Source organism: Colobus angolensis, unplaced genomic scaffold, assembly GCF_000951035.1.
Source record: "Colobus angolensis palliatus isolate OR3802 unplaced genomic scaffold, Cang.pa_1.0 Scaffold190, whole genome shotgun sequence".
Classification (NCBI taxonomy): Eukaryota; Metazoa; Chordata; class Mammalia; order Primates; family Cercopithecidae; genus Colobus; species Colobus angolensis.
In genome coordinates this window covers 6,546,875-6,569,902 of record NW_012115044.1, presented here as the reverse complement: position 1 = coordinate 6,569,902, position 23,028 = coordinate 6,546,875, and the positions used below count along the sequence as shown (strand labels likewise).

General features: G+C 39.1%; 1 protein-coding gene across 2 annotated transcripts in view; it reads left to right on the top strand.

The window, feature by feature from the left end:
• The first annotated feature begins 3,712 nt into the window (after window positions 1-3,712).
• TMEM39A (transmembrane protein 39A) overlaps window positions 3,713-23,028 on the top strand; it is a 36,963-nt gene continuing 17,647 nt past the window's right edge. Inside the window, exons 1-5 of one of the 2 annotated variants that reach the window (XM_011940621.1) lie at window positions 3,747-3,787; window positions 3,922-4,058; window positions 5,234-5,420; window positions 11,814-12,036; window positions 18,001-18,084. In XM_011940621.1, coding sequence (XP_011796011.1) covers window positions 5,308-5,420; window positions 11,814-12,036; window positions 18,001-18,084 — 420 coding nt within the window. In that variant the 5' untranslated portion in view covers window positions 3,747-3,787; window positions 3,922-4,058; window positions 5,234-5,307. Of the gene's footprint in view, window positions 4,059-5,233; window positions 5,421-11,813; window positions 12,037-18,000; window positions 18,085-23,028 lie in introns of both variants that reach the window. The other variant, XM_011940622.1, reaches the window with a different exon arrangement.

The window sequence follows — 23,028 nt, the reverse complement described above, 5'->3', positions numbered from 1 at the left end:
TTAGTAGAGACAGGGTTTCTCCATATTGGTCAGGCTCTTCTCGAACTCCAGACCTCAGGTGATCTGCCCGTCTCGGCCTCCCAAAGTGCTGGGATTACAGGCGTGAGTCACCGCACCCAGCCATATTTATCTATTTTCTAAAATGTACATGGTTATATCCCTAAGCTTTGTGGAAATATGGAAATACAGAGAAATACAAGATCAAATCTGTGCTCCCAGGTGTTTAGAACTAGTAGGGAAGACAAATATGCTTCCTTAGAGATAGTTTACAATTTAAGGCAATAGTTAAGTGCCACTGGTTCCAGCGGAGGAAAAGATCAACATGAAGTGGAAATCTGGAGAAAGGGGTAGGAGGGGTGTATTTTGTACGGAAGAAAAGGATATGTTGCAGCTAAGGAATATTGTTCTGGACTCACTAAAAATATGGGAGCCATAATATGCAGAAGGTGGGGATCAAATTTAGCTTGACAGTAGTAGCGGCTTTAGGATGCACGTTAAGGAATGGTGGAAGAGAAAATAATGTTGATTACATAGGAATGGGCCATATCAGTCACATATTACACCCATATGGGCATTTGGTCTATATTCCACCAGGGCAGAACCACCCAGTTTTTGTATGAGTGAGGCTCACTTTGGGTGAATAGAGAGGAAGAAAAAATGTATCCCCAAAACTACAGCATATTTCTTCTGGAATCCAAATGAAACTTTAGTCAAATTTTTTTCTACTTCCAGGAAGGTGTGCAGTACAGTCATGTGTTGTTTAACAATGGGAATATGTTTTGAGAAATGTGTCAGGCAATTTTGGTGTTGTGTGAACATCATAGAGTATACTTACACAAACCTACCTAGTATAGCCTACTGCATACTGAGGATATTTGCTATAGCCTATTGCTCCTAGGCTACAAACCTATTCAGCATGTTAATGTACTGAATATTACAGGCAATTCTAACACAATGGTAAGTATTTGTGTATCTAAATGTAGAAAAGGTACAGTAAATGAGTAAAAATTATACACCTGTATAAGGCACTTACCATGAATGGAGCTTGCAGGACTGAAAGTTGCTCTGAATGAGTCAGTGAGTGGTGAGTAAATGTGAACAGCTAGGACATTATGCTACTATAGATTTTATAAACACTATAGTTAGACCATACTAAACTTATAAACATATTTTTCTTTATTCAGTAATAAATTAGCTTACTGTAACTTTTTACTGTACAAACTTTTTAATTTTTTTCAACTTTTTGACTTTGTAATAACTTAGCTTAAAACGCAAGCACATTGTGCAGCTGTACAAAAATATTTTCTTTCATTTTTTTTTTTTTCTTTTTGAGACAGTCTCACACTGTTGCCCAGGCTGGAGTGTAGTGGTGTGATCTCAGCTGACTGCAACTTCTGCCTCCCAGGTTCAAGCAATTCTCATGCCTCAGCCTCCTGAGTAGCTGGGATTACAGGTGTTCACCATGACACCTGGCTAATTTTTGTATTTTTAGTAGAAACAGGGTTTCGCCATGTTGGCCAGGCTGCTGTTAAACTCCTGGCCTCCCAAAGTGCTGGGATTATAGACATGAGCCACTGCACCTGACCTATTTTCTTTCTTTCTATCTTTATTCTATAAGCTTTTTTTTCTATTTCTAAAATGTTTTATTTTCTTTTTCACTTTTTAAACTATTTTGTTGAAAACTAATACGCAAACACACATGTGTGTGTTTGGGTCAGGCCTATGCAGGGTCAGGATCATCAATATCACTATCTTTTACCTCCACATCTTGTCCCTCTGGAAGATCTTTAGGGGCAGTAACACAGATGGAGCTGCCATCTCCTATAACAATGCCTTCTTCTGGAATACCTTCTGAAAGACCTGTCCAAGGTTGTTTTACAGTTAACTTTCATTTTTTAAAATAAGTAGAAGGAGTACAATCTAAAATAACAATAAACGTATAGTATAGTAAATACATAAACCAGTAACAAAGTAATTTATTATCATTATTTAGTATGCTATACTGTACATAATTGCCTGTGCTATACTTTTATACAACTGGTAGTGCAGGTTTGTGTACACCAGGATACACTGCACTACAACATAAAGACAGCTACATCATTAGTCAATAAGAATTTTTCAGTTCTATTATACTCTCATGGGCTCACCATCATTTATGTGGTCTTTCATTGACTGAAACATCGTTATGGGACACATGACTGTACTTAAAAATGAAAAAAAAACACAACGGTTGTATGAGTACTGGCAGTACAGTTTCTACTGAACGAGTGTTGGTTTTGCACCATCATAAAGTCGAAAAATTGTGAGTCAAACCACCCTAAGCTGGAGACTTCTGTGTATTCCTAAGTGACAGCTCTGTGATACTTTAGGACATTAGGAATATTTGGGAATATTAGTAAATTTACTGGTTTTGATATCAGTCATTCTGGCTCTAAATTCTGGTTCTGGCACTTACTAGCCAGGCTATTTTTTTTTCTTTTTTTTCTATTATTATTATTATTATTTTTGAGACGGGGTCTCTCTCTGTTGCCCAGGCTGGAGTGCAGTGGCACGATCTCGACTCACTGCAAACTCGACCTCCAGGGCTCAAGTGGTCCTCCCACCTCAGCCTCCCAAGTAGGTGGGACTACAGGCATGAGCCACCGTGACCGACTGATTTTTTAACTTTTTTTTTAGAGACAAGGTCCCACTATATTGCTCAGGGTGGTCTCCAACTCTTGGGCTCAAGTAATCCTCCTGCCTTGGCCTCCCAGTGTTGGAATTGTAGTCATGAGCCATCCTGCCTGGCCAGGAAGGCTATTTTCAACAACTTCAGTTTCTTCTGTAAAATAGGAACCATAGTAGAAACTATCAAAATGTTGTGAGATTTAAATGAAATGTGTAAAGCTACTAATCCAGTGCCTGACACAACAAATTCTTAATAAAGGTTAATCATGCAGTCAATACAAACAACTTTCTATTAAGGAGCTTAAAATCTCTGGAGTGAAAGATTACACAAATGCTCCTTTTGACACTTTTACTTTTTCTAATATCAAACTATTGGCAATTTCTGAACTCATCATGACGTTGCTCACAGATCTTTACCTTTTTAATCTGCCACTTCTCCAGGAGGACTGCCATTCTCCCACAAAGCCCCTATGCCTTGTGGAGTCTTGGCTGAAACCCCAAGCTCTTAGCAAAGCTTTTCCTGGTATTGACACCACCACCATCCGACAGAATTCATTAGTGTTGCATGCTATCTCTGGACCTTGGACATACTTTTAATATTGCATTTATTGTAACAAATGGTAATTACTGTATTTTCTTGGTGTCTCCTCTCTTCTACTAGACTCTGAGACTTTGTATCCACAGCATCTGTCTAGTTCTTAGCAAACAATAAGCGCAGGGTTGGATGCTGACGCATGACTTCATGACTTGGGCTCCCTCACTTAACAATGACGTCACCCTAGGTGACACCTCCTAATCTATACTCATCTGTGAATTGGGGGTGATAACTTGTACATGGTTATTACATGGAGTCCAAGAGACAACAAGAAGGATCAGTAGCACGGTACCCGCACCTTGTAGCCGCTAGCTGACTGAGGCCAAGGGAGGAAATGCGTTGGCCAATACTGGCCGGAAGGGGCGGGACCGCGAGTCGAGAGGAGCGGGCGAACCCCACTGCGTAGGTGCAAGTGGGAGGGGTTGGCGTGCAGGCTGGTTCCGGTGGCCTACTCGCCGCTGGGGCGGCCCGCGGTCGCGTAGCTGACGTCATCGCCGTGCGCTGCCACGTCTGCTCAGCTTCGCGGTAATGGAGGCTGGGGATGGGTGCTGAAGGTATCAGGCTCTGGCTCTAGCTTTAGCTCTGGCACTGGAACTGCTTCGGAGTCTGGGTCTGAGTCTGGCAGCCCGAAGCCTGGACACCTTTTCTTGATTCTCTAGGCGGGGGCTGCCTGCGTCCAAGCAGCTGGTTTGCAGCGTTTCAACGCGGGGAGGGAGTTCCCTTACCTGGGGTCCAGTCTGTAAAGTTGTCGCCGCTTTCTAGGGATCCCGCCCCACCGGCTGGGACTTTTCCATGCGTGAGTATTACTGAGCTGCCGCAAGGTCCAGCTGTCCTGGACCTGCCTCGGCCCTCTTGGATGTGCGGCGGAGACTGCTTTGTCCACCTCTCTGCGGACTTCTCTTTGGGACCAGTCTGCTGAAGTTTGTGGTCTCCTGCAGTCCACCCCACCCCACCCCATAGTCTCACCTCTTCCGTCCCAGGTTTTTTCCTGCACTTTTCTTTCCCTCTGCTCGTTAATGGAGCAAGGACCAGCAGCCCCTGCATCCAGCGGTTTGAATGCTTTGTTTCACTTGGGATTAGTTTACAGCCAAAAGCTGTTAGGAGGAATAGGGAGCACTTGAAAACAAGGGTTTTTCCAGTGTCATCCTTGGGGTTTTAGTTGTATTGTTTAGGAAACATTGGTATCCATATTGGCAGAATCATGATATTTGCCGTAGAATGATGAAAATAACTTTTTTTTTGTCTCCAGTGAGGATCTTTATCTTTTACTTGCCTCTTAATCTTGCAGTTTCAGTAATTTCTATATGATTTTACACCAGCTTTTCTGGAGCGGACATCCACTTAAAGAGTTACTTTCAATATTTTAACCCTAACATATAGAGATACCACTTGAACAGTTTTACTTTTAAACAGTTAAGAGAACTACTGGTACCGTTTCATTCCACTTCCTCAGTCCTGACAACCTCTACAGAACAGGGAACACTTTTTTTTTTTCCCACAGTGAAGAAACACACTCAGAAGTTAACTTATTCGGGTAAGGTCAGATAATATGTGACCATCTGAACTCACAACCCATATCCCTTGATAACAAAACCTAATGTTTTATAAAATGCCGATTCTTCTATATTTCAAGGAATTTTAAGTGTGAAACATTGAGCAGGAAATGTGTAAGATATAATGTTTCTTTTAAACTTCTATCTGATTATAATATTTTATATATGATACGAATCAATTGACAAAAGACACAAATCATGACTTGCCTAAAGCTTAACAGAGCTTAGATCAGAACTTAGGGTTTGACCCATTAGAGTCTCAATGGTCCTTTAATTCAAATAACGTAGGTAGTAGACACTGGGAACATTCGTTTGAAAATCTTCTTTTGTAAGGCCTGCTCACTTTTTCTTTCTCGTTGTTTTGTTGCCTACTTTAAAAATAGTCTACTGATATTTAAATGTTTTTGTTATCGTTCAGAATTGAAACTGGTTGACAACCATTAACCTGGGTTGCAACTACAGGTGGCACTGGAAGCAGACTGGTTCCTGGACATGCCCGGTGGAAGGAGGGGCCCTAGTCGGCAACAGCTAAGCCGTTCAGCTTTACCTTCTTTGCAGACTTTGGTTGGTGGGGGCTGTGGCAATGGAACAGGCTTGAGAAACAGGTAAAGAAAAAATAAGGCTATATATAATTTGTAATGTCCTATCATCAGTAAGACTAACATAAAAGTCATCTTGTCATTCAGATATTTGCTTATTGAGATTAATTCTTGACACTGAGGTAGAAATCCTGCCTTTGAAGACAAAATTCAGAATTTCAAAATACTTTGGAGGTAAAAAGATGTGATATGGGGCCCACAAAGTGAAAGCAGTCCCATTCTTTCTTTTGGCCGATCATCTAAATTCTAGTTATCCCCTTTTTATCTATTAGAAGAAGGGAGAAGTGAATGCAAATACAAGGTAAGTGTGATGGTTTATCTACTTATAAGCATTCTTTTTTTAGAGGGCAAATTAAAACTCCCAGCTGAAATTATAAGTCAGATTCCATCAAGAGTTTTAAATTGTCAAAAAATTGTTTGGTCTTAATAAACGTTAGCTGTTTATTAGCTGGGGTAGCTCATGCCATCAGGAGGTTTGATAATGTAGCAGTGCAAAGAGATGCTTTTACCTAATCAAGCATTTGCTCAAGATAATTTCTGCCAGCTAGTTTCTCCTTCCTCCCTGAAAAAAGTTTTTCTCTTGCCTTGATTTTAATTTTCAGAGCTAGCAATCACTACTGCTGTGTTTTCAGGCCTGTTTGATGGCATTAATGCACTTTTGTTTTCTAGGCCTGACCTTTGCCCTTTTTTTTTTCCTGACTTTCCAATCCCTCTTCCAATCTTTAAAATTAGTTCTGATCTCATCATTTCAGTGGAGCTCTCCCTGAAATTCCAGTTTGAAGGGATTTTTCCAGTCTCCGATTCTCATACTAATTTTTAATCCAAGTTTTGTTTATGTATGTATATAGAACTACTTTATGCTAGAGTATTTTTTACTCTGCTGTTCTTTGGATTTCCTTATTTTAAAAATGGTGATACTGTTTGCATCATAGCAGAATGTTGAAATAAATGAAGTAGTAAATTGCAGTAACTTTTAAAAACTTTACTGAATTTTACACATTTTCTACATATAATAAATATTATTTTATATGTTTAAAAATAAGAAAGAATATACGAAAATGCTTTTGAAGAAAGGTACTATCTAATATAGGTATTGAGATAAAAGTTGTTTGCTATTTCAGGTACATACCTTAATTTTATTAATATATACTATCAACTTATTGATTCAGTACTTTCAAGTTGTGATAGAAAATCCTAGCTGTCCCTAACTAGGATTCTAGCTAGCTAAAAAATTCTAACTTTGCCTCTGTATTAACTTTAGCAGTTCTTTGTACATTCTCTTTGACTTTGGCTTTGAGGATTCCTCTAGATAATTATGTTCTCAGATAAAAATGTTCTCAGACTGTCCCATGAAATCGCTCTTCAGTGTCTCAGGTGTTGCTGTAGGAGGGCTTAGAAGGGAAAATGGATCAGGCAGGCCTAATAGTCTAGGCTTGAGGTTTCCTAGTCTTCTCTTAATTAGACTGACTCATTTTCCTATGTGTTTTAAATATTAAGATACTATGTAAAATATTATGGGGAAAGGAAAATAAAGTGTTCTGCTATTAAAAAGAACTGAAAGCCAATGAAAATGTCATTTGTAGATGCTTCTGCTTGCACTTGGAGTCTGCAGATGGTTTACTGGGAAGAAGTAGGAACATTTGGAAAATACCTTTGGTCTTGACTGGGTTTGGTATTCTTTTCTCTGCCTTCACTGTAGCTCTTCTATCCTGGTATTCGAGGTTCCAACCATGGTTGCTTTAATCTGCCTTTCTCTCCTCCTTTAACATATGTTTATTTAGCAATTAACTGTGGGGGAGGGAGAGAGTGGGTAGAAGAAAGTATTTTCAACATTTTTAAATGAAAGAAATAATTGTTTATGGTTTGAAAAGTTACCAAGATTATTATTATTGAGTGATTATTTTGTGACATGTTTACCTAGAGAAATTGGGAAAAAGAAAGCTTTATATTTGTTTCTTGGTAGGAAGCAAGCAGCTGGAATAATTTGTTATAAAAGACCTGGGGAGGAGGTATAAAAACATGAAAGAACCAGCAGATAACTTATAATATAGTTTTAGGAAGGATATATAGAAAGAAGGAGTGTCCAGATGAGGAGAACTCACTTCTGAAGTGTCTGTAGAGTATTGGAGGGAAATAGATAATTGCTTAAGTATTGTATACTTTTGGATGATACCTTTGATTCTGCAAGACTGACATAGGTCAACTGGAGAGGAGAGCATTGCCCCTGTTTGGTAGGTGGTTGTGGTCTGATTGGTGAAGTTAAACTCTAGAATGTCAAGGAGCTAGTTTGGTAACACAGTCAAGATTGAAATTGTAGTTCCTTGTCCTGCTTTCCACCTTTGGGGCGCAGGGATTTGTTCTTGCAACAATGTGTTTAGAGTATTATCCTTTTAAAAAGGGAAGGTATATTGTGTATTTCTGGATTTCTTAGAGAGCTCCTGATTGAGGGAGAATCTTATTTGAGAAGAACTGTTTTTTCCTTTGCTTATTCCTTGCATATACTTTGTTAATAACATCACCTGAACATGTCCAAATGACCACTGCTTTCCCTATCTCTTCTATTCCTCTTTAGGCCTTTGAATCTTTCTTCCTTCATCCATTTGCTTCCCTAAATTCTGCTGCTTGCTGGCTCCGTAACAGTCAGTCTCAGGCCTGCTGTGTTAACCCTTTCCCACACACAAACTTTATATGCAAGGACAAAACACAGGTGTTCAGCATAAACCACATAGTTTATATAAACAGTTTAGGCACAGTGAGCCATTCTTGTTATTTAGGGAAAGTTTATCTCACTGTAGGGAACTGTTTACTAGTCATGGTTGCCAGATGTAAGCCTTGTAAGCAGGCCTTCCTAAGAGTAGCTATGCTGAACACCTGCTTTCCTTTTGGAAGTCTAGAATTTTGGTACTGCGAGGAAGAAGGTGCCCATGTGGCCAGCCCCCAATAAAAACCCTGGACATCAAGTCTCTAATGAGCTTCCCTGGATGAATAGCACTTCACATGTGCACATGTGTTGTCACAACTCATTGCTAGAGAATTTATATGGGTTCTGAACAGATTCTTAAATCTGTTTTTATATATGTATGTATGTATGTATTTTTGTTTTGTTTTGTTTTTGAGATGGAGTTTTGCTCTTGTTGCCCAGGATGGAGTGCAATGGTGCTATCTTGGCTCACTGCAACCTCCGCCTCTTGGGTTCAAGCGATTCTCCTGCCTCAGCCTCCTGAGTAGCTAGGATTACAGACATGTGCCACCATACCTGACTAATTTTGATCCACCCGCTTCGGCTTCCCGAAGTGCTGGGATTACAGGCATGAGCCACTGCGCCCAGCCCTATTTTTAATATTCTATTAGAGGAATAACACTTGAATTTTTTCCTAAATAATACCTCTGTGACTGATTTTCTGAGATATATTGACTAAATCTGTTTATTTTAGTTTTAAAAATGATTATATCTCTTCTCAAATTTTCAACTTTATAGATCAGATAGAGAAGACATAATCAGAGAAGACATAGATTCCTTTTATATTTATATAGGAGTACTTTTTTTCCACTGATGCTCCAGATCTCTAGATCTCATTTATTTTATTTATTTATTTTTATTTCTTTATTTTTGAGACAGAGTCTTGTTCTGTCACCAGGCTGGAGTGCAGTGGCACAATCTCGGCTCATTGCAACATCTGCCTCCTTGGTTCAGGCAATTCTCATGCCTTAGCCTCCCGAGTAGCTAGGATTACAGGCACATGCCACCACACCCAGCTAATTTTGTATTTTTAGTAGAGACAGGGTTTCACCCTGTTGGCCAGGCTGGTCTCGAACTCCTGACCTCGTGATCTGCCTGCCTCAGCCTCCCAAAGTGCTGGGATTACAGGCGTGAGCCACTGCACCCAGCCAGATCTCGTTTTATTTGACCTTGGTCTCTTTGTTTTCTGGCTTAACGTTTAATAGTCAAGGCTGTATAGAGTATGACAAGTGTAGGTCTTTTCTACTTTGTTTTGAATATCTTTTTTGAGGCCTAGCATTTTATTGACTTTGTTAATGGTAAAAACACGTTTGTCTGCTTCACTTGGGAAAAATTCTGTAAGAACCTTTTAACCATTAAGTCATAACAAGTAATTTGGCATGTGTTCCCCATTAGCTTTTTGACTGAAGGGAAATAAGAATTTTTAGTTTGTCTGGAGTAGAGGCTCGTAACCTTGTAACTTCTCATCAGAGTTTTTAATTTCATAAATCAGCTGGAGTGAGGGAGTAGATTGGCTTCTTGTTGTAATTCTCTTCATGCAAGTCTACCAACTTGTAAACTTCAGAGGCTGCCTTTCGTGTTGTATTTTGTGGAATGGTGCCTTCTGGAGTTTTTACAGTGCTGTGGCCCACCTCAAAGACTGATTTATGATTGAGCAGGTATGGTTCTGAGACCTATTGGTGGTTCACAATGTATTATTTGGTAGGCTTGTTCTATTGGAGTATACTCTGGAAATGAGAAGAAGAAACTTATAATTTTTTCCATACCCTCCTCCACCAGTTCCTGTTCTTCCCTTCTAGGTCTTCTGAGTTTCTGTCATAGTATTCTTAACTGTTCAGAATGAGCAGAGTTCATATTCCCATGAGTCACTTAAAGTACTGTAAGTGCTACATACCAATTTCTATATTTGGAAATTTTAGAGTAGAATGGTAACGCTAATTTTGTTCCTTCTCTCAAATCTTCTTTGGAAGTATCTAAGCCAAGCTGCTTTTCTTTGGTCTGTAAATAACAGTAGACCCTTAGAGCTCTGTAAGTATTCCCAGGCATATAAACAAAGGAAACTTTTCTCCTACTTCCGTCTTATACCTTTAGATAGCCTAGCTATTTCTAATCTGTAAAAGAGCATGGAAGAAAGAACAATAAGAAGATAGGGATTAAAATATCTGCATCTTTTTGTGTTTTAAGGGATATCTCTTTTTCATAACTATATTGGTCTACTGCCTTCTCAACCTAAAGATACATATTTGCAGTGAACTAAGAAGAGTATAGTCTCTGTTCTTAAGATTATGATCTGGTAGACAACACATAGATGTATACAAAAAATTATGTAACAATATGAAAAGTATAGTAATAAAGGTATAGTTAAGTATTATGGTGGCACAGAGGAGAGATGAATCAGTTTTGATGGAGTAGAATAAGCTTCACAGAGAATGTGTTTGAGTAGCTTAAAAATCTTGAAGAATGAGTAAAAAAAGTTTTGAAGGATTTTGTCAGTAAATATGTATGTGAGAAGTTAAGGAAGGTGATTATGGAAGGTGATTAGTACATTTAAAGGGAATAACATATGCAAAAGAAGAGCATGTATGTTGCAGAAAGCAAGTAGCATAAGTATCATATAGGGTACATGTGAAGGAGTGATGAGGTGAAACTAGTCTGTTAAGCTGAGGGACCTCATAGGGCTACTAAAAATTTTTGGCTATTACCCCACTATTAGTAGAGAGCCATTAAATGTTTTTCGGTAAGAGTAACACTATTAAGAGTTTTACCTTAGAAAGATCCCTGAAAACAGGTTGGAGAGTTTGGTGAAAGTGGAATTGAGTATAGGAGGATTACTGCAATAGTTTAGGTGAGAATAGTGAATGCTTGAACTAAAGCAAATGAGATTAAAGAGGAAGGTACAGTTTGGACAAAGTTTTATAAAGTGGAATCTAGGAGATTTAGAGAGTGATTGGACATTGAGAGGCAGAAGAAAAGTTTTTTTTGTTTTTGTTTTTGTTTTTTTTTGAGATGGAGTCTCGCTCTGTCACCCAGAATGGAGTGCAGTGGTGCTTTCTCAGCTCACTGCAACCTCTGCTTCCCAGGTTCAAGCGATTCTCCTGCCTCAGCCTCCCAAATAGCTGTAATTACAGGTGTCCACCACCATGCCTGGCTAATTTTTGTATTTTTAGTAGAGGCAAGGTTTCACCATGTTGGTCAGGCTGGTCTTGAACTCGTGACCTCAGGTGTTCCGCCCGCCTCGGCCTCCGAAAGTGCTGGGATTACAGGCGTGAGCCACCGTGCCCGGCCAAGAAAAGTTTTAATATGACTCCCAGGTTTCTGATGTGGGTAACTAACTGAGTGGGCCATGAACTAAGGTCAGGACTATAAGAGGGAAGAACACAGAGATGTCCAGTAGGGATTTGAATAATGTGTCTGTAATTTAGCAGTGAGCTCTATGGTGAGAAATTATAGTCTTCATCATGTAAGAAATAATGGAGGCCATAGCTGCATCTTAAATCACTGACAGAATGTGTGGAGGGAGAAGATAAGAGGATCCCCAGAAGGAGTCTTGCGCGGAAAGCCAACAGTGAAGGGGTAGATGGAGGAGACGGCAGGAGCCCTTTATGTTCTGTGACAGTGGAGGTTATCACCATTGAGTTAACCATAGTTTTCTCTTTCAGGAATGGTAGTGCTATTGGCCTTCCAGTCCCACCTATCACAGCCTTAATCACCCCAGGTCCTGTTCGTCATTGCCAAATTCCTGACTTGCCTGTGGATGGGAGCCTACTCTTTGAATTCCTTTTTTTCATCTACCTGTTGGTTGCTCTTTTCATTCAGTACATCAACATTTATAAAACAGTGTGGTGGTATCCTTACAATCATCCTGCTTCTTGTACATCACTGGTAAGTCTTACTCAGCCTTTAAGTTCTTCGTGTTAGTTACCCAAGAAACTACCTGGAAAGCCTTTCTGTAGAAATTGTTTTTCTTAGTAATTTTTCTTTTAATAAAATGTTTTTCTTCTAGACCACAGATTACTTTCAGAAATAAAATTTCATAAGATTGTTAAAATATAAGTACTACCAGAGGAAGTAAAAATGTAAATGAAAATGCAGAAAACGTTTAAATAATTTATTATAATATCACAGAAAGGTTTTGGTATTTAGTTTTCTCTACACCATTTTAAATTTGTAAGTATAAGGTGTCAGTGTTACTACATTCTAACAACTCTACCCTTTTAATGGCTGAATTAGGATAATGGTAGCTTCTGTAACAAACTCTGAGGCAGTTGTCCTGGTTGCCAGGAGTTCTTCCATGTGATCAATCAGGGAACCTAAGCGGATGGAGATTCTATTGTCTTCCACCATGTGACCTCTAAGGTGGTTGTGACCCATCCCTGTCAGCCAGAAGGGGAAAGAGCTTAGGGCAATATAAAGGAGAGTTTCTTATGGGCCAGGCTTGCATCATTTTCACACATGTCCACTCCTAACTACAAGAGAAGCTAAATATAGTCCTTTAGCTGGGTACATAGTGAACTTAAATAAAATTGGATTCTGTCACACAAGTGAAATTGAGAAATTGGCTGTCTTTGGTGAGGTACATAAAAATATATTGTAGATTTCTTCTGTTCTCTTTCCGTTTATTAAGAGTACCATGATGGGCCAGGCGCGGTGGCTCACGCCTGTAATCCCAGCACTTTGGGAGGCCGAGGCAGGCGGATCACGAAGTCAGGAGATCAAGACCTGGTTAACACGGTGAAACCCCATCTCCACTAAAAATACAAAAAATTAACCGGGCATGATGGCGGGTGCCTGTAGTCCCAGCTACTCGGGAGGCTGAGGCAGGAGAATGGCGTGAACCTGGGAGGCAGAGCTTGCAGTCAGCCGAGATCGAGCCGTTGCACTCCAGCCGGGGCGACAGAGCGAGACTCCGTCTCAAAAAAAAAAAGAAAAAAAAAAAGAGTACCGTGATAGTCTTGATGCAAAGAAGGTTCACCATAGATGGATATATAAAAAAATATTGGTAAGGCCTAGGCATGGTGGCTCATGCCTGTAATCCCAGCACTTTGGGAGGCGAAGGCAGGAGGATTGCTTGAGCCTAGGAATTTGAGACCAGCCTAGGCGACATAGTGAGACTTTGTCTGTATAAAAAATAAACAAAATTAGCTGGGCGTGATAGTGCACACTTGTGGTCCTAGCTTCTGGGGAAGCTGAAGTGAGAGGATTGCCAGAGCCTGGGAGATAGAGACTGCAGTAAGCTACGATTGTGGCCACCGTACTCCAGCTTGGGTGACAGAATAAGACCCTATCTCAAAAAAAGAAAAAAAAAGAAAAAGAAAAAAGAAAAAAATAATAATAAAATTTAAAAATGTAAGTGTATGTATTGTTAAGGCTAGTCAGATGACTTGACAGATAGGTTGTTGGCAATGGCAGATTTGAATGGGTGATAGAGATATGCTCTAGGCGAAAGAAGTCTATTGTCTTCTTATATATGTGTTTGGGACTAATAAAGATTAGAAAGCCTTCCTAGCCTGGTGAACATAGAAAGGAAATGTGGGCCAAAATCCTTAAGATAGTATGGAAAGAGAATAAAAATTTTTGTTTTAAATATTTGTATCATTTGGTTGTTCCTGGTATTAACTATTAAGAATTTTCTTGCTATATTGACCTTCTGTCTACTTAATATCATGTGATAAGAATGTCAGTTTCTGTATTGAAAAATTGCAATGATTTAGTGCCAATTTTTTTTTAATAGTCTTTCTTTCTTACCCAGATTATGAGCTTATTGAGTTTAGGAACTGTACTTCGTTCATCCTTTTTGGCCATGGTGTTTTAAAGAGAAGAAAGTGGATTAGATACTCTTTAAGGCCTTTTCCAGGTATATAGTTATATAAATAAATACTCACTGTTTTAACAGTGTCAATCAATAACAAACACGCATTAAAATATTTAGTAGATTCTTCTTTTTTTTTTTGAGATGGAGTCTTGCGTTCTGTCACCCAGGTTGGAGTGCAGTGGTGCAGTCTCAGCTCACTGCAAGCTCTGCCTCCCAGGTTTACCCCATTCTCCTGCCTCAGCCTCCCCAGTAGCTGGGACTATGGGACTACAGGCGCCTGCCACCATGCCTGGCTACCTTTTTTTTTTGTGTGTGTTTTTAATAGAGACGGGGTTTCACAGTGTTAGCCAGGATGCTCTCGACCTCCTGACCTTGTGATCCGCCTGCCTTATCCTCCCAAAGTGCTGGAATTATAGGCGTGAGCCACCGTGCCTGGCCAATATTTAGCAAATTCTTTACAAGTATTATCTCATTTATTCTTTATAAAAATGAGTAGGTACCATTATATGACTCCCATTTTATAAATGAATGTAAGACAAAATGGGTAGGTACCATTATATGACTCCCATTTTATAAATGAATGTAAGACCTATAAACTGGTTCAAAAATCACATAGTGGCATAGTGAGTGCCCAAGTCCAGACCAGTCTACTGTGCTTTACTTCTTGTTTTAGTCCTGTATTTATTCTGTAAGTTCTTCTTGGGTAGTTCATTATAAAATTTCTATTTGGTTTGACATTCCCCTGGAAACTTCTCATGTGTTGAATTTTCAGTGTCATCAAAGAGTTCTTTGCCCAGTCTAACATATCTGACTATAGCTCTTTAGAAAGTTACCTACAAATACTGCCTTGAAACAGAGGGAGCCAGTGTTCTTGTCATAATCAGGAACCTGCTGCTGCAGCTGCTGACTCCAGAATTAATGCTTCCTTTGCTTTGACCCTTACCACCAAAAATGGATGCCTTTTGCTACCTTTTCCCCTAACTTCACTCACTTCTGAATTGAAGTTTTATATGATGCCTGTGGTTGACAGAACCGAAATCATATCTAGAGTCTGAGTTGCAAGAAAGTTTGGAAATGTCATTTTTAGCTTTCCAGCCTCTGCAATAGAGGAACGCACACTTAATGGAGGTTGTAGAGTAGATTGGCTCACTTATCTGATGCACATAATCTTTGCTAACACAAAGCTTAAAATTGGATTGTGAAGCCAAGAGTAACATGTGAAATAGCAAATATGAGTTTAGCCTGTGAATCTGAAAGGAGCCTGTATCAGTGAGTTGTTCAAAGATAGAATGGACTGCTGGAGATCAAGTTATTTCCCATCACTGAAGGTATTGAAGCGTGGAAGGTGGTTACCTGACCAGGAGGCTCTAGCAAGGACTTCTGTCCCAAATATGTGGTCTGTCTTTTAAGTTTTCTTCTATTATGAGTGTCTGGGTCAGACACTCATAATAATTTTGTCAGATTTATATATTAGGTTTTTATTTTTCCATTCCAAGATCTTAACATCAAAAAGAAAATGTGGACACCTGAATATGTGAAGTATTCTAGCTGTCAACCAATTAACTGAATGTGTCTTAACCCTAAGAAACATAAAAGCTAGGAGTAGTAAATTATTCAGAATAGGAATAGAGGGCTCTGATTAATCAAATATTCTGGGTTACAAAGAGTTAATCATAACCACATTACCATTTTCATTGATTTGGTTATAACATGATTTGCTTAACAAAAAGATGTATTAGGCACTTAAATATTTAGATTTTTGTTTTGAGACAGAGTTTCACTCTGTCACCAGGCTGGAGTGCTGTGGTATGACCTCTGCTCACTGCAACCTCCGACTCCTTGGTTCAGCAATTCTCCTGCCTCAGCCTCCCGAGTAGCTGGGATTACAGTCATGCACCACCATGCCCAGCTAATTTTTGTATTTTTAGTAGAGGCAGGGTTTCACCGTATTGGCCAGGATGGTCTTGATCTCCTGACCTCGTGATCCGCCCGCTTTGGCCTCCCAGATTGCTGGAATTACAGGCGTGAGTCACTGCACCCGGCCAATGTTTTGATTTTTAAAAATGTCTTAGATGGACTGGTGATGCATTAATAAGACCCAGACATTAGCCAGGGGTTGAGTGAATCTGCGTGCATTATTTTGGAGGAGTAGGGTGAGCAGGGAGGAGTCCCAAAAATAGGAGGGGATAAATGCTGTTAGAATCCATAATACTTAGGGAGAAAAGGAAATGATCTAAGGAGTGGCAAGCCACTCTGTTGACATTTGGCTGTTCTGTCTCTAAAATGTATACTCAATTTGGCCACTTCATTCCATCTCCATTGCTACTCACCCTGTTCAGTCTGTGATCATTTTTCACTTGAATTAAAAGCAAGAGCTTCTTAACTATCTTGCCTCACTATAGTAATTATCTTACTCCAGCCTTCTTGCTGCCTTTTAGACACACTGGGCATATATTTTCCTATCTTAGGGCTTTTGTGATTGCTTTTTCTTCTGTCTGGGGCCCTTTGTCCCCAGAGCTTGAAATGCCAGGTGCCTTTTTGTCATTCAGCTCTCAGCCCAAATGCCATCCTCTCAGGGATACCTCCCTAACCACCAATTTAAATGGGCTCTGCACCTCCCTCCTTCTTAGTCATTATTTGTTACTGTTTTATTTCTTACAAGCAGTTTTAACTATTTAAAATGCTTTTGTTTGGGAGCTTGTTTATTGTCGTTACTTGCCCTGCTTCTCCAAACAAATTTATTGAAGATATGGGTTTAGCTGCCATAACAAGGTGACTAAAACAAAATAGAAACTTATTTCCCTATTTAATAAAAGTTTAGGTGGATGATATAACATCAGCATGGCGAATCTTTGTATATATTGCTCTTCCATCCCCGATATACTTCTTCCAAACCATGGTCCATGGTAGTTACTCCAACTCCAGTTATCATATCTGACCAGCAGGAAGGAGAAGGAAAAGAGAAAAGGGGACATCTCCTTTTAGAAGAGTGTGGCTTAGAAGTTGTGCCTATTACTTTTTCACTCATCCCTTGGCTAAAAGTAGTTTTTGCAAGGGAGGCTGGAAAATAAACCTTTAGTTGGCCAGGAGTCAGTGCCTAGTTAAATTTTATGGTGATGCAGAAGAAATGAATAGTAATCTCTGCCATTTCCTTTCCCTCTCGCACTACAGTGGAAAGTAAGACAGGAGAGCAGGAACCTTGGCTGTCATCTTCCATGCTGTATCTTTAGTGTGAAGGAGAGTACCTGGCACATTGTGGATGCCATGTATAGATTTATTAAATTAAGTGAGAAATTTAACATTTCATTCTGGAAGGAATTGTGGAAACCTATAGATCTTTTGATCATCAAAATGAAAATACATCCTGATTTTGGTGGTTCCTGGGATATTGTTGCTAAAGACTTTTCATTTGCTTATTACCACAGTTATATATACAGATTTAGACCTAGAAGGAACTGTAGACAGCATCTAGGCGAATGCTATTATTTTATAGACGAGACCAAATGTAAGGCATACTTCTAAATCAAACTAGAGAGAAACACTAAATGAGTATAATTGATGTACCGTCTACTACAGAGTTTAGTAGATGCCCAATTAGATTAACATAAGCTTGCATAAGAGAGCAACAACAGAAACTTCTGAAGACTGTGAATCCCAACAGATCTATTAACTTTGAGACATTATAAATATAACATTTTATATAAATTATTCTTGCCATAATTCTGCAGGTTATAACTTGTTAACTCAAAGCTGCAATCTTTACCTTTTAGTACAGTAATACTTTTGAAAAGGGAGAGGAATACATTCCAGGTAGTTTAAAATAGTGTTTAAAAACTTAAAGCAATTTGTTGTGAAAGGAGAAGTAGAAGGTACATAGTCTGTTCAGGATCTCTCATATTCCCATAATCTGTAAGGGTGTGGTGATCTAAGGAAGATCTTTTGAGGGATAAACCTCTATTCTTGTAGTAGTGCCAGCTGAATACACATCATATTTCTTTCTGATGTAGTTATTTAGTTATTTATTTCTGTTGTAGAATTTTCATCTCATTGATTATCATCTGGCAGCATTCATCACAGTGATGCTTGCGAGGAGGCTTGTATGGGCTCTCATCTCAGAGGTAACAGTTCATTCACTATATTCTATCACATGTAGATAGAGTTAGTTACTAGAATGGGTGCAGGTTGAAAATGTGACCAGTTCCAGTTTAATAAAACAGTAAATTACTTTACTCCCATGTGAGTTCTGCTAGTACTTGAAGAAAGGTTTCCCTGCAATGTAATTTTTTAAAATTCAAGTGTCAAAAACTGTTAGAAAATTCTTTTGTAGGGTCAGAGCTTGTGTTCTGTTTCTGAGTTTTTCAGTACAATTTTAAAAATTTAAATAGTTTTAGTAAAAATAGGATGAATGTCAGGTAACTATTAATATGAAGTGTTATCTATACACATACAGTTGTACCTAAAACATTCAGTTCCAGGTAATATTCACTTGATACTGTTTATATATACCATTTGAGAAGATTGTTAGCAAGAAACATTTATTTGAGTTTCTTAGAATTTTTAAAAAGCAGTGACTGTCAGAATTTGTATGGGATTAATCTGAAGATTAGAATCTAAGTTTAGTGAGCAGAATGACAAAGAATGAGAATATTAAATGATCTTTTTAAAATTAAAAGTTGTTGACAAAGCTAGCCATTGGTATCATTTTTCTTTTCTTTTCTTTTTTTTTGAGATGGAGTTTCGCTCTTATTGCCCAGGCGGGAGTGCAGTGGCATAGTCTCGGCTCACCACAACCTCCATCTCCTGGGTACAAGTGATTCTCCTGCCTCAGCCTTCCGAGTAGCTGGGATTACAGGCATGCACCAGCACGCCTGGCTAATTTTGTATTTTTAGTGGAGATGGAGTTTCTCCATGTTGGTCAGGCTGGTCTCGAACTTCCGACCTCAGGTGATCCACCTGCCTCAGCCTCCCAAAGTGCTGGGATTACAGGCATGAGCCACCATGCCTGGCCTCATTTTTCATGTATTTGTAAATCCCAATGAGGCAGGGAAATGTGCTTTCTTAAAATATTGTTATCCTGTGCCCTGTGATTACAAAAACAAAAAATGTTAATTTGGCTGAAGTGGCTAATGATTTTAATCTTGGAATTTATAATTCAGTGTGAAATTTTAAATGAATAGTTACTATAATCACAAATAATTGAGAGTCAACTTGTTTTTCCCAAAACATATGTGGAAAGTCTGTGTTTTAAGCTCTGATTTTCAGGAACCCTATTTCTGGAAGCAGAGTAATTGGAAATACTAAGTCAAGATCTGAAAACCATTTGAAGTTAACCAAAAAGCACGGGTAGTAGGATTGCTTGTTTTTCACAGTAGGAACGTCTGTTTATAATCTTTTCTTTCAGAGTTTTTATTTAGAGGATGAAAATAGAAACTCACTTTTCAGTATATTGCGAAAGTGTGTTCTTTCTTTAGAGGATCTCAATGGAATTTTATGTTTTCATTTGTTAAAATAGGAAATGATTTTGTTTCATCCCTTCAGTTACTTGGAAATGGCTGCTTGTACCTGTCTAGTTAGTATGCCCAGTTCGTGTGTAACCCTTCAAAACTGGGGTTTCTACCTTGTTGCTGCAAAGATTATAACTTAAATGGCCTAAAAGTAGTATAGCAGCTTTTGCATAGCCTTACTTGGAATAGGCTTGCAATTTTTTTTTTTTTTTTTTGAGATGGAGACTCGCTCTGTCACCCAGGTTGAAGCGGGAGCGCAGTGGCGCCATCTCAGCTCATGCAACCTGTGCTTCCCAGGCTCAGGTGGTTCTCCTGCCTCAGCCTTCTGAGTAGCTGGGATTACAGGCACCCACCACCATACCCAGCTAATTTTTGTGTTTTTAAGTAGAGACAGGGTTTCACTATGTTGGCCAGGCTGGTCTCAAACTTCTGGTCTGAAGTGATCCACCCACCTTGGCCTCCCAAAGTGCTGGTATTACAGGCGTGAGCCACCACGCCTGCCCAAGGCTTGCAGTTTTTAATGGAAACAGAATACTTAAGCTAAATTTAAACATGATTTTATCAAAGTTATAATTCTGTAACTTAATGTTCATCAGGAAGGGAATGTTTAAATAATTTTGTACATCTACATAATGGAATAGCATACAGCCATTGAAAACATAAAGATGTGTTTATGTATTGACCTCCAAGGTGTTAAGTGAAAAAAGCAAGGTGCAGAACAGTGTTTAAAATGAGACAGGAGTGGCCGGGTGCAGTGGCTCACGCCCCCGTAATCCCAGCACTTTGGGAGGCCGAGGCAGGCAGATCACGAGGTCAGGAGATCGAGACCATCCTGGCTAACACGGTTAAACTAAAAATACAAAAAATTAGCTGTGTGTGGTGGCGGGCGCCTGTAGTCCCAGCTACTCAGGAGGCTGAGGCAGGAGAATGGTATAAAGCCAGGAGGCACAGCTTGAAGTGAGCCGAGATCGCGCCACTGCACTCCAGCCTGGGCAACAGAGCGAGACTCCATCTCAAAAAAATAATAATAAATTAGGAGGAGGGAACAAAATATATTTGCTTATATATGAATAAATTGTTTCCAGAAGGACATACAAACTAGTAACAGTTGCACAGTTGGTGGCTAGGAGACAGGATCAGCAGGTGGGAAGCTTTTCACTACAAGCACTGTTACATGTTTTGTGTTTTGAGTGATGTGAATGTATTACCTATTCAAAAATTTAAAGTAAGAGCTGTATAGTGATTTTCTTCCTAAAATATCTAAATTAGTTGGATAAAACCTATCATAAATCATCTTTCCTTCCTTCCTTCCATTAAAATATGTTTTCCTCCTTTTATTGCATATATCACAGAAAGGATCCCTACCCTGAGAAAGATCAATAATATTAAAGGAGAGGCTGCTGGTAATTAATTCATAAACGGAAATGCTATTCAGAGAGGATTACCTCTCCATGTAGGTAGAGTCTGTTTATTCACCTCCAGGCCAGCTCTGCCTGTTCACCTCCAGGCTAACTCTACTTATGTACTTGCTTCACAAGATTAGAAATAAATTTAGCTGTTCTTTTACCAACCTGAAGCAACTTTCTTTTTAAAAATTGTTTTTCTAAATAGGAAGGTAGTATATTTTATTGAAAAAAATTTGGAAAACACTAAAATATAAAGCAGGACATTTAAAAATTGCTCACAGTCTCATTATTGAAGACCACTTTTTTTGCAGGATGGAGGGCAGATGGAGTTTTGCTCTTGTTGCCCAGGCTGTAAATGGCATGATCTTGGCTCACTGCAGCCTCCACTTCCTGGGTTCAAGTGATTCTTCTGCCTCAGCCTCCCAAGTAGCTGAGATGACAGGCACCCACCACCATGCCCAGATAATTTTAGTATTTTTAGTAGAGACCAGGTTTCACCATGTTGGCCCAGCTAGTCTCAAATTCCTGACCTCAGGTGATCCACCTGCCTCTGCCTCCCAAAGTGCTGGGTTTACAGGTGTGAGCCACCTCGCCCCGCCAAAGACTGCATTTTGCTATATTTTCTTCTGATCTTCGTATGCATATGAAGATTTTATGTTTACATTTATTTTAATATATTTGAGAATTATTTGTATACAGTTTCATATCCTGTACTTTAAAATTAACATAATGTTATGAATATTTTTCTGCCCTTTACCTAGCGAACTCTTGCTTATCCTTTAGGTCTCAGCTTAAATATCATTTACTAACACAAGCTATCTCTAGAATAGGCTCTCCTGTTGTTTACTTTCCGTAGCAGCCTACTCTTCCTATAGCACTCATTACAATTATAAAAATGATTAGATATGAGTTTAATATTTGTTTTTCTTGGTTAGTCAGCTTCATCAACACAGGGGTTTTGTTTGTCTTGGTTACCACTGTGCCCCTAGGACCCGGTAAAGGGTCTGTTATATAGCACAGTGATTAGCGGCTTGGGCTCTGGAATAAGGCAAAATTAATCAACAAATCCAAGCTCTGTGCTCTGGTGACATTGGGCAGAAGCAGTGTTTTTTACTTCTAACCCTGAACTTTTGAGAAGGAGGTAATGAAGTAACTCCAATAGCTTAAATAACTTTACTAAGCTTTGATATGTGAGGTAAATTGGCATGAAGGTATGTATCAGGGGAGTTACGTGAAGCTATGTGCCAGGCTATGGCTGAGAACAGCTTAAGCCATAGTTTGAGGCTTAAGCCGTTCATTATGGCATTTATTTAACTGCTTTTTTGCATTTTAAAGTAACTATATATTACATATATATGCTCTCTCTATATATAGTATTCAGTATACAGTATATTGCATATATGTTATAGGTACTCCATAATATGATCTGTAAACTAAGAAATGGATATGTAGGAGGAAACTGAAAAGCTCCTATCCCCTACCATGTACTGTTGACTCTAGATACTTTTTTTCTCCTTTCTGGTTTCCAACACTGCTTTCTTAGAGGTTATGGGGATCCTCCATTTTCCCGTACATTTTGCTCATTCTCTTCTCCCTAGTTAATTTGGAAAGAAAATGGCATTGCAGAGTAAGTTATGACAAGTACTTACTATAGTTAGTCGGTTTTAAAGATTTGCAATTGAAGAAGTGTATTTGAATAGCTGTGATAAAAAGAATTGGAAGTGATTATGCATTATTTCCATGTTTGCAAAAGTTAAAAAAGAAACTTATTTATATAGGGATCTGTCAGAGAAGATTAGATTATTTTTTGAAACTTCACTCATTTATTAAACATTAATTCACCAAGCAGATTAGAGGTGAGGATTCAAAGAAAAATAAAAATATTGTTACTGCTGTTGAGGCCCTTATAGTTTAGTGGGAAGTAAGACAGATAAATTAGTGGCTCTCCATGTTTATGTACATAAAAAATCAGGCTGGGCACAGTCGCACACGCCTGTAATCCCAGTACTTTGGGAGGTGGATGGATCATAAGGTCAGGAGTTCAAGACAATCCTGGTCAACATGGTAAAACCCTGTCTCTACTAAAAATGCAAAAATTAGCTGGACGTGGTGGCACACACCTGTAATCCCAGCTACTCAGGAGGCTGAGGTA